At 37.4% G+C, this 17,252-nt stretch overlaps 1 protein-coding gene across 1 annotated transcript; it reads left to right on the plus strand.

The window, feature by feature from the left end:
• Nucleotides 1-879: 879 nt before the first annotated feature.
• LOC103083818 (zinc finger protein 658-like) lies at nt 880-17,252 on the plus strand. Its single transcript, XM_082931424.1, is given in 6 exon segments — nt 880-916; nt 919-948; nt 2,134-2,192; nt 7,331-7,457; nt 7,714-7,809; nt 14,998-17,252. Coding segments are annotated over 6 exon segments (2,604 nt in total).

The following is a 17,252-nucleotide window of genomic DNA, read 5'->3' on the forward strand; positions in this document are numbered from 1 at the left end:
AGACACTTTGTTCCCTTTGTTTGGTATTTCGTTTAACCCTCACAACAAGTCTACTTGTCTTTATAAACACGCCATTTTTAAAAAATGAAAGGAATTTCGTGTGTGCGGAATGATATAGCCCAGGATACAAGCTGGTAGGTGAGAGTTAGGATGCAAATACAAATAGATTTTACTCCCTATGTCTTGCTCTTTCTGATATCCTCCCTGCCTCAGACCCAGAATTGCAACCTGCGGAGCAGCTCCTGGCAGCCTGTCCTCAAATTCCCAGGGACATGATTGTGAATTGAATGCAGACAGAATGTCGCCATGTGGGAAGTATATACTGGGATTTGTGGATTCTCAGAGTGAGGCCCTTGAACCTTACTGATCTGTCCAGGCTGTTTCCATTCTCAAAAGAATAGTCTGATAATGTAACGCAGTGCTGGCCAGTAGAAAGATAATGCAAACCAAATGTAATTAATTTTTTTTCAGTGGAAGCAGTAAAAATTAAAAACGTGAAGTTAATTTTACTGGTGTATTTAATTAAGTACATCCAAAATATTATTTAGACTTGTGTCACTAGCCACACTTCGGGTATAGTAGTTGAATGCAGCTAATGGCTTCATACTAGATAGTACATTTCTAGTGAATGCCCAAAGAGATTTTGAGTGTTAGGTGAAGGTTTTAAATAAAGTGAATTTGTTTCTCTGGCCCCTCTGGGGCAAAGTAGCTCTTTTAAAGCAGGAAAGAAAAAATGCCACTTGGAAGAACAGCTCTTCTGACAGAGCTTCAGAGCAGAGGCAAAAAGTTCTAGAAAGGAGAGGGTTCTGAGTTGCTCCACCAGAAGCAGTTCTTGATCCCTGTATAGCATGAGTCAGATTTGGTCAGTCAGACTTGGTGATGTTGTTGCATCTAGAAGCCATCACAGACTGTGACAGTGGACACTTGTGGACCAACTTGCAGAAGGTGGTAACCTGGGATTGAGAGGTATGGGTGACTGTCAAGCTACACAGGAAAAGGCACTTTACTGGATGGCTGGTAAGGACATGATGTCCAGGGAAGGTATAAGCAGCCAGAGTTGATGAAATCCTAAACAGCACCCCATTTCCTTCATTTTTCCCTCACTCTTTTCAGATTCTGAGCTGCTGTCACACCATGAGCATTAGATGCCACATTTGGTGATGGACGTTAACATAGAGAATTTTTTCTATGTATTTGAACATAGAGAATAATAAAATGGTAGTAGAAGAAGGGTTTTCTATATTGGACACTTTTGGAAGCCCCAAAATACTGAAATGAATGTTTTTTGTAGAGTCACCAGGGCAGAACCAAGCACAATGATATTTACTTACACAGGTAAGTACTATAAGCATCTTATCAAAATATCTTTTTTTTTAGAAATAGCAACTATTTTAGAACAAAGGATTAAAAAACATATTTCTTGCATAGAGCATTCCATCTTTATTTCAGCTCTAACTCAAGTTGTAAACTCAACAAGAACTTGATTAACAATCCAGCCTGAGTAGTTTTTTGACAACGTTATTATTGTTATTATTATTTTTTTGCGGTACGCGGGCCTCTTACTGCTGTGACCTCTCCCGTTGCGGAGCACAGGCTCCGGACGTGCAGGCTCAGCGGCCATGGCTCATGGGCCCAGCCGCTCCGCGGCATGTGGGACCCTCCCGGACCGGGGCACAAACCCGTGTCCCCTGCATCGGTAGGCGGACTCTCAACCACTGTGCCACCAGGGAAGCCTGACAACATTATTTTTAATGAAGGTAGAGGATGTCACCTCTGGTGTACTTGAATTTGTTTAACCAATCCTCTGTTGTTTTACTTTTGTTGTTGTTGTTTTTATTGTTGTTTATTATTAGAAGGGAATATAAATTGTTAATTCATTGATGAAAAGCAGTTTACCTTACTCAGTGAAAATGCAAGGTTAAGACCAACATAATCATATCAGAGATGCACATGTTCAGGTGGTGCTACCTTTGTATGGTCTTTCATGTCCCTTCTCAAGAATGTCGAAAGGAACATTCTCCCATGGGGAAACCTTTTCTCCAGCTGGTGTTATGAGATTATTAGGCAGATGAATATAGGAGTTGTAAGGCAGAGTAGGTTTTCAATGCCCCTTTTCTTTTTCCTCTTCCCCAGCTGAACCTTCACAGTTCTTTACATTTTTCCAGAAGCAGTAGAAAATGAACATAGCTCAGGTGAGTTCAGTTTTAATAACTTGTTTGTTTTGCAGTGGATTTTATAAGGTTTAAGTGTCTATACATTAACATGGAAAAGCAGAAATAGAAATGAATCAGATGTATTCAGGGAACATGTAGAAATACAATTGACCCTTGAACAACAGATTTGAACTGCACAGGTCCAGTTATACGTGGATTGTTTTTTTTGGTTTTAATGGTAAACTACGGTACTACATGATTTGTAGTTGGTTGAATCCAGGGAGGTGGAACTGCAGATAAGGAGAAACCGTGTATACAGAGGACTGACTATAAGTTATATGCAGATTTTCAACTCTGCAGAGTGCAGGTGCCCCTAACCACCGAGTTGTTCAAGGGTCAACTCTACAGGTGCATAACAGAGCAAAGGTGGTATGTGGATATAAGCAGATCCTCTGATATTACAAATTTATCAAATTGGAGCTCCAAATTTATTTCTGAGGTTTTTGGTAGTCATGTCAGAGTGTCAGACAGACAACACTTCTTTAAAGGTTCACATTGGTGGGAAGATAAAGCCAACTGATTCCTCATAGAAAGTAAAGACAGTCGAAGATAAAAACATATCTTTGTTATTCTTCAAATAGGTGATTTAGTTAACAACTTCCCAGTGATAACCCTAGGATTGATAGAATGTTGCCTCCACATGTTCTTCGATAAAAGTAGAAGGCATAAAGCTAAATGAGAACTCGGTCAGTACTGTTTTTCAGAAACTCAGACATGGGTTGAATTAGACATTTTTCTGATGAATCAACTGAATATCCTTAAATTTACTCTCCATAAATATCTCAAGTACCCATGATATTCAGATGTTTCAGCAGACAGTTTAAAATTCTGTTCTCTTTCAAATGTTTCAGCGCTTCCCATTCACACTTCAATTCTCTGCATGATGCCTTGGTTCCTCTCACCACTTGCCTGTGATCTCCAGTGACCAGAGACTTGATTATAATCAAATCCATTGAGTTTTGTGTAATCATTTCCCTTGGACTTCTCTGTAGTGCTTTCCTCTACTTCTCACATTATCATTCTGGAAAGTTTCTCTGTTAGTGTCTGACACCCTCCACTGGCTCTTTCCTTCCCCTGCTAATGTCTTCATGGAGTCATCTTGTTTTCCATGTCCTTTTACATGACTTATCCCATTTCCGTGCTTGGCCCTTTAATCTTCTCGTTTGTCTCAGAATGATTTCATCCTCTCATTTTTTTTAAAAAACAGCTTAATTGAGATTCAAATCATATACCATACAATTCACCCTTATTTAAAGTATAAAAAAACTCATTTTTTTAGTATGCTCACAGATGTATGCACACATCATCACAATCAGTTTTAGAACATTTCCATTACCTTAAAAAGCAACTGTATACACTGTAGTGTATATACACTACATACAACTCTCCCCCTCCTGTAATCCCATTACACCCCTTACCATCAGGCCACAAGCAACCACTAACTTACTTTCTGTCTCTACAGATTTGCTCAATGACTTCCTGTATTATTTCTTATAGGGCATTTTTGCCTGTGACAAATTCTGTTTTTTCTTATCTAGGGAAGTTTTAATTTTTCCATTTTTGCTGGGTGTAGAATTCTTGGTTGACAGCCTTTTTCTTTCAGCACTTTGAATATGTCATACCACTGCCTTCTGTCATCTATGGATTCTGATTAGTAATCAGCTTTTACTACTCTTGTACATGATGAGTCACTTCTTTCTTAATGCTTTTCAATATTGAGTTCTTGTCTTTGTGACAGTTTGATTATCCTGTGTCCAGGTGTGGATCTCTTACTTGAGGTTTATACTACTTGGAGTTTGTTGAGTGTCTTGGATATGTAGATTATTGTTTCTCATCAGATTTGGAGACTTCTTGGCCAATATTTTTTTCAAGTGTTCTTTCAGACTTTTTCTCCCCTCTCTGTCTGGGACGCTCATTATGCATACGTTTGTAAACTTGATGCTACCCCATAGTTTATTTTTTGTCATTATTTTATCTTTGTTTCTCATGTTGTAGAATTTCAATAGGCATATTGTCCAGTTTGTTCATACTTACTTTCACCTGCTCAGATCTTCTGTTGAACCCTTCCAGTGAAAGTTTTGTTTCAGTTTTTATACTTTTCAACTCTTCAGCTTCTATTTAGTCTTTTTTTTTTTTTTATCATTTCTGTTTCTTTACTGATATTCTTTAAGTAGTGAAATATAGTTCACATACTTTTCCTTTGGTCCTTAGACATTATTTCCTCTACCAGGTCTTTGGCCATATTAAAAATAGCTAATTTAAAGTCACTACCTAGTAAGTCTAACATCTTCCTCAGGAGCAGTTTCTCTTGATTACACTTTTTCCTGCATATGTGTCTTACTTTCTTGTTGTATTGATAATTGGACATTTTAAATAAAATAGCAACCCCGGGAATCTGAGTTTCTCCCCTCCATTGTGGTCATTGTTGAAATGTATTTGCTTAGTGACTTTTGTGAGCTAATTATGTACAGCCTGTATTTCTTGTCATCTGTGGCTGTTGAAGTCTCTATAGAAATTCCCTTAAACGCCTAGAACTAGGAGGTCTCCCAGTTTTTGCTAAGGGGTTCTGTGCATGTCGGGGCATTCTTTCAACAGTCAGACAGGCAGTTTACAGCTCTGTATCAGCCTTCACTTCCTTCTTACACCAAACCTCAAGATTACCTAGAGGTGAGAGCTTAGGGCCTTCTCACATCTTTCTGGAGCATGCTCATAGCCCTGGGCATATGCACAGCTCTGTGCATGTATGTGCCCTTTTAGATTCTCAGGAATATATGGGAGTTTTTCAGAACCTTTATAGACATCTCATTCCTCAGCTTTTCCTTTTAAGCTTTTTGATTAGGCCATTGGTTGCCCCAACTGTTAAACACCGCCTCAGGTAGCCACTAAGTTAAACAAATGCCTTTAAATGTTTTTGACAAATGCCTCTGAGATAAGACTTTTCATACTATGTGAGCTCTGAGTTAGCTCAAATAAAGACATACTTGCAAGTGAGGTCTTTCAGGCAACCTCCAAACAGCGCAAGTAATGAGTTTTCTTGGAGTGAGGCTTTGACAGACTGCAAACCAGTTCTGCTGCTCCTGTGGTTGCCAGGCTGCTAATTTTAACTGTGATTGCAGACTGTTGGTTCTTAAACTACTTCAGAGATGGCGAGAGAGGAATGGAAATAGGGTAAGTTAGAAGGACACAATATCACTTTCTTAGTGTGCTTCAGCCTTTTTTTCCCCTTGTATAAATGTTCCATAGATTGCCTTTATTAACTTCTACAATTTTTGCCATTTTTTTCATTGCTTTTATGGAGGAGAAAATTTTCTTGGATCTCACTTCATCATTTTCACTTATGTCACTTGTTAGCTTATTTTTTTAAATTCAGCTGAGTTTTATTAAGCCAGATATTAAAGAGATTGGCAAAAATGAAGACAGTGACACTTTTCTCATTAATTTTTTTCATTTTGGGAAATACAGTTAACTTGTCTTTATTTTTCTTTTAGATTAAAAAAATTTTATGAGAAGTGTTCCTGTTCTTTTATTCATTTATTTTATTGATATTTACCAACTGCTAACATTGAGCTTCACACAGGAGGTATCTACTCAGTAACACTGAAGACATGAATGAACAAATAATTGGATAAATAACACTGGGGAAAGGAGGCTATTTCTGTCCTTTTACCTCTTAATCTAGTTCTGTTTCTTCCTATTTTTAATTGTGATAAGAACACTTAACATGAGATCGACACTTTTTTTTGCAGTATGCGGGGCTCTCACTGCCGTGGCCTCTTCCGTTGTGGAGCACAGGCTCCGGACACGCAGGCTCAGCGGACATGGCCCACAGGGCCAGCCGCCCCGCAGCATGTGGGATCCTCCCGGACCGGGGCATGAACCCGTGTCCCCTGCATCGTCAGGCGGACTCTCAACCACTGCACCACCAGGGAAGCCTGAGATCAACCCTTTTAATACACTTTTACATGTACAATACAGTATTGTTAACTATAGGCACAACGTTGTACAGCAGATCTCTAGAACTTAATGATTTTGTATAACTGAAACTTCATACCCATTGAATTAGCTACTTACTATTTCTCCCTCCTGCCAGCCTCTCTGAAGTCTTTTTCTGTGGAAACTTTCCCTTTTCTCAATTTCTAAGACTCTGTTCTCTCATAATTACTTTCCAGAAAACTTCTCCTCTGGCTTTGTGACCTCTACTTTTTCTGCCAGCCTCTTTAATATTCATGGTTTCTCAAACGCTGTTTTTTGATACTTTTCTTTCCTCAATCTGTATGTGCTCAAGTTGTTGTCTGATTGCCTCGGATAACTTCAGTTACCACCTAAATTGCTAGTAGTTCCTTAAAGCTTGTCTTCATCCTTGACCTCCCTTCTGTGTTCTAAAATTATGTGTATACTTGCTTAAGGGACTGTTCCAGCTTTATGTTTCACAGACCCTTTAGTAGCAACATGAACAGATCTGTCTCACTAAAACTTCTAACACATTTCTTTCCCTTTATTTCCCAAATATCAGTGTTTGGAACCAGCATTAAGGAAGCTGCTCATACTGCTAGATGGGTAGCTACACAAGAAAGTAGTTATCAGATTGGTTGCTGTTTCTGCTGTCTGATTATATCCCTATTCCTATATCTGTTACTTCAGTGTTGATAGTGTTCTTTCACACCCATCCTTGATACGTTTTTCTTCACTCTTCATGAGTTCTATACATTTATTTATACATAAATTCCATCATGTCTAATATCTCTACAACTTATGTATATCTCTAACGTGTCTCCCATTATTTACGGTGATAATGTCCAAAGAGAGATGGACATTCTAGAATTATCTAGAATACCCAGTATAATCCCTTGGGATATAGAAGAGTTGTAAGAAGTCTCTTTATATTGAATTTTTTAATCTTAAAAAGAATCTATAATTCGTAAATATATATAAATGAATTAAGTTAAAAATGAATTGCTAAAATCTTTTTAACTAATTGGGTAACTCCAAAGTTAGAGACAAACTAGGTCAAAAATAAGCATCCTTTATAATGATTTGGTTTAAAGCCTTAAAAGTAAACAGGAGAAATAATAATTTTCAACTAATTTTGAACTTTTGAACAAAATTTGTTGTTACAGGGATCAGTGTCATTCGAAGATGTGACTGTGGAGTTCACCCAGGATGAATGGCAGTATGTAGGCCCTGCTCTGAGGACCCTGTACGAAGAGGTGATGCTGGAGAACTACAGCCACCTCGTCTCATTGGGTGAGCAGACCTTACCATGTGACTCCCTCTGGAATATTATCTTTTTTTTAAATTATCAAAACACATGAACCATTTATAGAGATTGTTGATCAGGCTTTGATTAAGAAGTTTAAGATAACTGAGACCTTTACAGAAACAGAAACAGTGTGTCATTACTTTCCCTTTGAAAACTTCAAATGAGCACATTCATTTTGCTTCACCTTCAGAAATGCCCATGGTTCTGGTCTATATATAGCTTTAGTTGTTACATTTGCAGGGTACTGCATTATCAAACCCCAGGTGATCTTCAAGTTGGAGCACGGTGAAGAGCCCTGGTCCTCAGAGGAAGAATTCCTAAACCAGAAGTACCCAGGTGAGTGAGCGTTGACACAAGGAAGTACCTGAGGAAGTTAGACTTTAGAAGGCACCACTTTTGAAAGTTTATTTTCTTTTCTTTTAAACAACTTTACTAAGATACAATTCAATATACAATTGTATATATCATACAATCCACCCATTTAAAGTGTACAATTCACTGGCTCTTAATAGACTCACAGATATGTATAAACATCACCACAGGGCTTCCCTGGTGGCGCAGTGTTTGAGAGGCCGCCTGCCGATGCAGGGGACACAGGTTTGTGCCCTGGTCCGGGAAAATCCCACATGCTGCAGAATGGCTAGGCCCTTGAGCCATGGCCGCTGAGCCTGCGCTTCCGGAGCCTGTGCTCTGCAACGGGAGAGGCCACACAGTGAGAGGCCCGCGTAACGCAAAAAAAAAGAAAAGAAAGAAACAAAAAACCATCACCACAGTCAGTTTTCTTCACCTCAAAAGGAAACCCTGTACCCTTCAGCTATGACCTCCCTCTCTCCCTGTTCCCTTCAGCCCTAGCAACCACTAATCTACTTTCTGTCTGTAGATTTGTTTATTCTGGACATTTCATATAAATGGAATCGCACATTATATGGTCTTTTGTGATTGGTTTCTTTCACTTAGCATTACAAGGTTCATGTTGTAGCATGTATCAGTACTTCATCCTTTTAATGGCAAAATAATATAACATTGTCAGGATATACCACATCTGTTTGTCCATTCATCAGTCAGTGGACATTTGGGATCCTGCCTTTTTGCTATTATTGAGTAATGCTGATATAAACATTTATTAACAAGTGTTTTCATGGGCATATGTTTTTATTTCTCTTGAGTTTATACCTAGAAGTAGAATTGCTGGGTTATATGGTAACTCTGAAGAACTACCAGACTTTTCTAAAGTGGCTGCACCATTTTACATTCCTGATGATAGCATGTGAGAGTTCTAATTTCTCCACATCTCCACCAACACTTATTTTTGTTCTAGCCATCCCAATGGATGTGAAGTGGTATGTTATTAAGGTTTTGATTTGCAATTCTGTATTAGTCAGCTGGGCTGGCATGACAAAATACCATAGCTTAAACAAAAGAAATTTATTTCTCACTGTTCTGGAGACTGGAAGTACAAGATCAAGGTGGCAATAGGGTTGATTTTTTTTGTGAGGTCTCTCTTCCTGGCTTGCAGATGACCTGTTCACTGTGTCCTTACGTGGCCTTTCCTCTGCATGCATGGAGAGAGAGAGAGCTCTGATGTCTCTTCCTCTTCTTATAAGAACACCAGTCCTATATAATTAGGACCCCACCCTTATGAACTCATTTAACCTTAATTACCTCCTTAAAGGCCTTATCTCCAAATACAGTTACATTGGGGTTAGGGCTTCAACATATTGAACAAATTGTCCATAACAATTTCCATGATCACTAATGCTGTCAAGCATCTTTTCATGTGCTTAATGACCTTTGTCTAAACTAATAAACAACTCCAGGAATTTCAAAAGTTATAATTTCAAAATAATTCCTGGAGTAAAAAAATAAAATCACCTTAAGTGTATTTATTGAAAGTTTATTTATTGAAAGTTTGTGAAGCCATTCTGTTTTTAACACCTTTATTGGAGTATATTTTCTTGACAATGTTGTGTTAGTTTCTGCTGTACAACAAAGTGAATCAGTTATATGTATACATATATCCTCATATCTCCTCCCTCTTGCATCTCCCTCCCACCCTCCCTATCCCACCCCTCTAGGTGGTCACAAAGCACTGAGTTGATCTCCCTGTGCGATGCAGCTGCTTCCCACTAGCTATTTTACATTTGGTAGTGCATATATGTCAAGGCTACTCTCTCACTTCATCGCAGCTTCCCCTTCCCCCTCCCCATGTCCTCAAGTCCATTCTCTATGTGTTTTTATTCCTGTCCTGCCCCTAGGTTCATCAGAACCTTTTTTTTTTTTTAAGATTCCATATATATGTGTTAGCATACAGTATTTGTTTTTCTCTTTCTGACTTACTTCACTCTGTATGACAGACTTTAGGTCCATCCACCTCACTATAGGTAACTCAATTTCATTTCTTTTTATGGCTGAGTAATATTCCATTGTATATATGTGCCACATCTTCTTTATCCATTGTGAAGCCATTTAAATAGCCATAACATAAAGATTGACATTATTTAGATGAAGAATATCTCCCAGTAAATGATTGGATCATACTGATTGGCTAAAAAAGTTGTCCCTAAATAAGTATCTTAGAAAGATTGTAATAAAAAAAATGATAAAGTTATTCAGTCAATAAAAATAATTCAGAGTTACATATTCTATTATTCAAGTTTGAATTTAGGCAATAAATACATTAACTTAAAAGAAAGTTCTCTAGCTCAGGAGCACAGGTTAAAATAAACCCTTAAGCATTGGAGTGACTGCACCAAAGAATACTATCAGTGATCATAAAACACAAAATAGGGGGCTTCCCTGGTGGCGCAGTGGTTGAGAGTCCGCCTACCAATGCAGGGGATACGGGTTTGTGCCCTGGTCCGGGAGGATCCCACATGCCGAAGAGCGGCTAGACCCGTGAGCCATGGCCACTGATCCTGCATGTCCGGAGCCTGTGCTCCACAGTGGGAGAGGCCACAGCAGTGAGAGGCCTGCATACCGCAAAAAAAAAAAAAAAAAAAAAACACACAAAATAATGGAGTTCTAAGAACCTAAAATTCACTAGGAGTAGGATATTATATCTCATTAAATAATAGATACTGTGGACATTAAAATGTATGCCTATAGAAGATATAAATGATAATTTTATTAAAATGAAATATTTGGGGCTTCCCTGGTGGCGCAGTGGTTGAGAGTCCACCTGCCGATGCAGGGGACACGGGTTCGTGCCCCGGTCTGGGAAGATCCCACATGCCGTGGAGCGGCTGGGCCCGTGAGCCATGGCCACTGAGCCTGTGCATCTGGAGCTTGTGCTCCGCAGAGGGAGAGGCCACAACAGTGAGAGGCCCGCATACCGCAAAAAAAAAAAAAAATATGCTGAAATCAAATAAGCCTTTCAACTTCCCACAGAATATAATCATAAGATAGTGAAAATATAGTTAGTCTAAAAAGAAAATACCAATAAATCCAACAAGTTAAAATCACCACAGATAATATTTTCTCTACATAGTTTGATAAATCTAGAAATTGATAAAATGAGTAAAAAAAAAATTCTTTGGATTGGAAAATTTTAAAAATTATCTGTTTAAATAATAGTACATAAAAGAAAACCAAATCCAAAATTGCATGACATTTATAAAATAATAATAATTGTTACATGTTAGAAACCTTATGAGATAGCTAAATAGTTAACAGGTAAATTTTTAGTCTCATATTTATGTTAATAAATTAATCAAAAACAATAACAAAAATATACTAATGAAAACAGAACTTAAAAGTGAAGTTAAAAGTTAATAAACTGGGGACTTCCCTGGTGGTCCAGTGGTAAAGAATCCACTTTACAATGCAGGGGATGCAGGTTCAATCCCTGGTTGGGGAACTAAGATCCCACATGCCATGGGGGCAACTAAGCCCATGCGCTACAATTACTGAGGTCACACACCTCAACTAGAGAGCCTGAGTGCCACTAACTACAGAGCCAATGTGCTCTGGAGCCCACATGCCACAACTAGAGAGAGAACCCGCATGCCTCAATGAAAGATCCCACATGCTGCAACCAAAGATCCTGCATCCCGCAACGAAAGATCCCGCATGCTGCCACAAAAGATCCCACATGCCACAATGAAGATGCCGTACCACAACTAAGCAAAAAAAAACACAAAAAAGCGATGCAGCCAAAAAACATTAATAAACTGGAAAACTGAAATTGTAGAATGGTTCTTAGAGTAAAAATCAAATAGATTAAACTTTAGCTAACCCTAACAAAGACAAAGGAAAGGAAGAACTGAATAAGTTCAAGTGGGGGTATATTAGTAAAGATTTAATGCAATATCAAACTAAATCCCATTCATAATGAAGAGTGATGTGAGAAGGACTTGCTCTTCCAGTTATCAAGGCTTTCTGTAAATCTCAGAGTAGTTAAGTATTATGGAGCTGAGAGTGGGATAGTTTAATAAATTAGTGAAACAGAAGAGAAAGCTCAAGAAAAAAAATGTGCTTTATAGACAGCTGGTCTTTGACAGGTGGCACTACCCCACAGAAAAGTGGAGAAAGAATCCCAAGGTAACCTTATGGATCAAATAAAAAAACTGCATTAAGGTGGCTTAAAAACCTGATTATCAAAGCAAAACTGAAAATATTCTATATGATAAGGAAAACATGTTTATGACTCTGTTTAAGGAAGGCATTAATAAGATATGAAAAGCATTAACCAGGGAAAAGATGGAGTAAATGTATTCTTTCCTACTCCATCCACTAAGTACAGTTAAATATGTATATTTACATATACATATGTATGCATATATATAGTATGCATATATATAGTACGTATATATATATAACAGATATAAGATGCTTAAAGTTTTAAAGAAGAATGAAGATGGCATCTTAACAATATAGAGTCTTCCAATTGAGAGACAACATATTTATTTAGGATTTATTTAGGATTTCTTTGAATTCTTTTATCACTGTTTTTGCAGCATACAGATACCAAGATTTTTGGGGTTTTGTTTTTTTAGTGCTATGGTAAATCGTGTTATTTACCTGGTTTCACATTCTAATTGACCATTGTTTGTATGTGATTGGATTTTGTATATTGGCTTTATATTTTGCCCTTGCAAAACTTATTAGTTCAAGGAGCTTTTTAAAAGATCTTCATGTGATTTTTCTGTGTAGACTTACTCGGTATCTTCATTTTTATTCTTGCCTTATTGCATTGTTTGAGTAGAAGTGCTAAGAGTAAATGCCCTTGTCTTTTTCCCAATCTTAGGGTTAAAGTATTCACTCTCTCACTCTTAAGTATGATGTTAGCTGCAGGCTTTTTATAGATTCCCTTTATTAGGTTAATGAATGGATTTTGAATATTGTGAAATTTTTTTGCCAGAATTCGTATGATTTTGTAGTTTTAATTCCATAGATGATTAATATAATGGATTATATTGATTGATTTTTTTTAAAAAACATGCCAACAGTTTGCATTCTTGGGATGAATCCCACTTGATCCTGATTTATTATTTTTATATATTGCTCTGTTCTTTTGCCTCCTTTTTATTTTCAGGAGTTTTGCACTGATGTCATGAGGGATATTGGTCACTAGGTTTCTTTTCTTGAATTATTTTGTTTGGTTTTGCTGTGAGGATAGTACAGGCCTCATAAAATATTTAGGAAACATTCCCTCATCTTGTATTTTCTAGAAGAGACTATATAAAATTGGTATTATTTCTTATTTAAATGTTTGGTGGAACTCACTAGTTAAAACATTCTGATCCTAGAGCTGTTTCTTGGAAGTATATGTTGTTTTGACCACATATTCAGTTTCTTAATTACTGATCTATTTGGGTTATTTCATTTTTCTTGAGTGAGTTTAGTTTTATTTTTCAAGACGTTTGTCTGTTTCATGTAAGTTGTCAAATTTATAGGCATAGAGTTTCTCTTAATCTTTTATTATCTCTTTAATGTCTGTTGTGTCCGTAGTTATATCCCCTTCTGCATTCTTTCTGATACTGATAATGTATGTCTTTTTTCTTCTTTTGGTTTTTATCATTAAAAAAATATGTTTAAATAAGCTTTGGTTTGATTGATTTTTCTGTTGTTTTCCATTTTATTGTTTTCTCTAATCTTTATTATTTTTTCTTTTGCTTTCTTTAGATTCACCTTCTCTTTGTCTAGTTTCTTAAAGTAGAAGCTTAGGTAATTGTTGGAGGGCTTTCTTTTCTCATATAAAAATTTTAAGCTATAAATTTATTTCTGAGTACTACTTTAGCTGCATCCCACAAATTTCTATGTTTTTGACAGTTTTGTTTTCATATATGTAAAATACTTTAATTTTCTGTGAGACTTCCTCTTTGACCTATGGGTTAATTAGAAGCTTATTAATTTACAAATATTTTGTATTTCTCCAGATAATTTTGTGTTACTGATTTCTAGTGTGATGATTTCTCTATGGCTTGAGATTATACTTTATGTGACTTCTTTTATATTTGTGAATATTTGTCTTACAGTCCAGAATATGGTCTATCTTTATGAATGCTTCATACACATTTGAGAATAATGTGAATTCACCTGTTTTTAACTATGCTGTATTCTTGAGTTTGCGGGTGTAATTTTTACAAGTCCTACTTCATCTTTTCTAGCTGTAATATTGGGCCTACCATATATTCCTGCTTCTTTTCTTGTTTCTGTGCTTTATTTTCCTTCTCTCCTTCCTGTACCTGCTATGAGTTGCTACCAGTGCCCTAAAACAACAGATTTGTTACTCTTGACTTTGCAGAGTCCATAGAGTCAGTAGGAATATGGTTCCAGGCAGAATTTTGGTGGTGGTTGCTGTTACCATCTCATAGAGTGTCCCATGAATTGAACTTTCTCAGAATTCATGATCTTTCTTGTGAGCTGTTGGTTTGGCTCATAGAGGAAAATTTGGGAAGAGTGTGCAAATCCTTTATATCTGTAGCAGAACCATAAGGGAGAGTGTTCCTTTTTCTTTTTGGCTTGAGTAGGGTGAATATTGTCAAAAAGTTTTCTGTTCTGTGGGACCACCTTTTTCTCAAATGTTTGACCAAGAAGGAACAGATTTTTCTTGAAGCTCTTATTATCTCCCCCTGTTGTTGACTTTGTTTTTTAGGCTCCTCCAGCACAACAGTACCCCACATAAGATATATGGGAAGCAGAAAGAAAAGCCTTGGAATTCTTTACCATGTCATTTCTAAAGTTCACCTCTGTTCCATTTTGTAGCATCTTCATTTGTTTGTTTGTATGTTTTTTTTTTGTCCAGGAAATTTTAATTGTAAGAGGGTGGACCTTGGAAAAATGAGGCTTCTCCATCTCAGCCAGCACTGGAAATTATATATATATATATATATATATATATTTAGTAATATGGATGAGGAGAGATTGAGTGTATGTGTCTGTCTTTCTCTGTGTGTGAATTATTAATCTTTGGAAATATGACTAGAAACAGTAGATACAATAAATAACAAAACATATGACCTTAAGCTTCTCTCCATAAGAAATGTAGGATTCATAAGATGTTTTCAATTTTTCTTATTTTAGGATATTACAGAGTTGATGTCCATATTGAGGAGAACCAGGAAAAACAAGAGAAACCTCTGTGGCAAGTAGTATTCACGGATAACAAAATATTGAGTAAAGAAGAGCAGAAAGCTTTAGAGAAACCATTTTATCACAGTATAACTCCAGATTTTTCAGGAAAAATGCCCTCTAAACGTGACTCATGTAGAATGAATTTGCCGGTTGTTTCTGAATTAATTCTTGGTGATAGGAATTATTCACGAAACAAGACTGACTACATAAATGTATGTGAAAAGTTGCAGCTGGATATTCAGCATGAGAAAACTCATACTGGAGAGCAGTGTTACAAATATAATGGAAATATGAAAGCTCTCAGTTATGTGAAAGATCATCATAAATTTCAAACTCTGGAGCAATCTTTTGAATGTAATGAATATGGAAAAGTTTTACATGATAAGACCATCTGTGTTACAGCTAAGAGTTCAGTAACAGGAGAGGAATCCTGTAAGGATAATAAATTCAGGGGAAATTGTGATAAAGCAGCTCTTTTTAACCACATGAGAACTGGCACAAGGAAGAAATGCTTTGATCTTAATGAATGTGGTAAATCCTGTGAATACAATGAGGTTCACATGGGTTTGGCACACTATGAATGTAATGAAAGTGGGCATAACTTCAGTAGGAGTTCACCCCTCACTCAGCCTCAGAGAACTGTTACAGGACAAGGTGCCTTTGAAAGCAGTAAGTGTGAAGAAAACTTGAGCCAGAGCTCAGGCCGTATAGTACATCAGAAGACACAAACTAGAGATACATTCTGTGTTTATAATGGATTTACAAACACCTTCTACCAGAAGTTAGACTTTACAGTACGTCAGAGAATTCACAAAGAAGAGAAATTCTATCAGTGTGATAAATATGAGAAATCCTCCCATCAGAAGTCAGCCCTCAGTGTACATCAGCATTGTGACACAGGAGAGAAGTCATTTGAACTTACTGAATGCAGGAAATCATTTTACCAGAAAGCACACCTCATGCAGCATCAGAGGACCCACCCAGGGGAGAAACCTTATGAATGTGAGGAATGTGGGAAATCCTTTTGTTCAAATTCACATCCTATTCATTATCCTGGAACTCATATGGGAGTCAATCTGTATGAATGTAATGAATGTGGGAAAACTTTCGCTGATAATTCAACCCTCAGAGCACATCAGAGAATTCACACAGGTGAGAAACGATATGAGTGTAATGACTGTGAGAAAACTTTTGCCCATAATTCCACCCTCAGAGCACATCAGAAAATTCACTCTGGGGTGAAACTCTACAAATGTAATGAATGTGGGAAAACTTTTTCCCAGAAGACACGTCTTAGTACACATCAGAGGATTCACACAGGTGAGAAACCCTATGGATGTAGTGAATGTGGGAAAACCTTCTCCCAGAAATCATACCTCAGTGGACATGAGAGAATTCACAAAGGGGAAAAACCTTATGAATGTAATGAATGTGGGAAAACTTTTGTCTATAAGGCAGCCCTCATTGTCCATCAAAGAATTCACACAGGAGAAAAACCCTATGAATGTAATGAATGTGGGAAAACTTCCTCCCAGAGGACGCACCTCTGTGCACATCAGAGAACTCACACAGGGGAGAAACCTTATGAATGTAAGGAATGTGGGAAAACTTTTGCAGATAATTCAGCCCTCAAGGCACATCAGAGAATTCACAAAGGGGAGAAACCCTATGAATGTAGTGAATGTGGTAAAACTTTCTCCAAGACATCACACCTCAAAGCACATCTGAGGACTCGCACAGGGGAGAAACCCTATGAATGTAATGAATGTGGGAAAACTTTCTCCCAGAAGTCATATGTTAGTGCACATCAAAGAATTCACACAGGGGAGAAACCTTACGAATGTAACATATGTGGGAAACCTTATGCCCATAATTCAACCCTCAGAGTACATCAGAGAATTCACACAGGTATAAAATCCTACACATGTAATGAATGTGGGAAAACTTTCTCCCAGAAGTCACACCTTAGTGCACATCAGAGAATTCACACAGGAGAGAAACCCTATGAGTGTAATGAATGTGGGAAAGCTTTTGCCCAAAATTCAACTCTTGGCATACACCTGAGAATTCACACAGGTGAGAGACCCTACAAATGTTATGAATGTGGAAAAACCTTTGTCCGTAAGGCAGCTCTTAGAGTACATCACACCAGAATGCACTCCAGAGAGAAAACCGTTGCATGTAATGAATTTGGGATGTGCTAA

This window comes from Lipotes vexillifer, unplaced genomic scaffold (assembly GCF_000442215.2).
Source record: "Lipotes vexillifer unplaced genomic scaffold, Lipotes_vexillifer_v1.1 scaffold1652, whole genome shotgun sequence".
Classification (NCBI taxonomy): domain Eukaryota; kingdom Metazoa; phylum Chordata; class Mammalia; order Artiodactyla; family Lipotidae; genus Lipotes; species Lipotes vexillifer.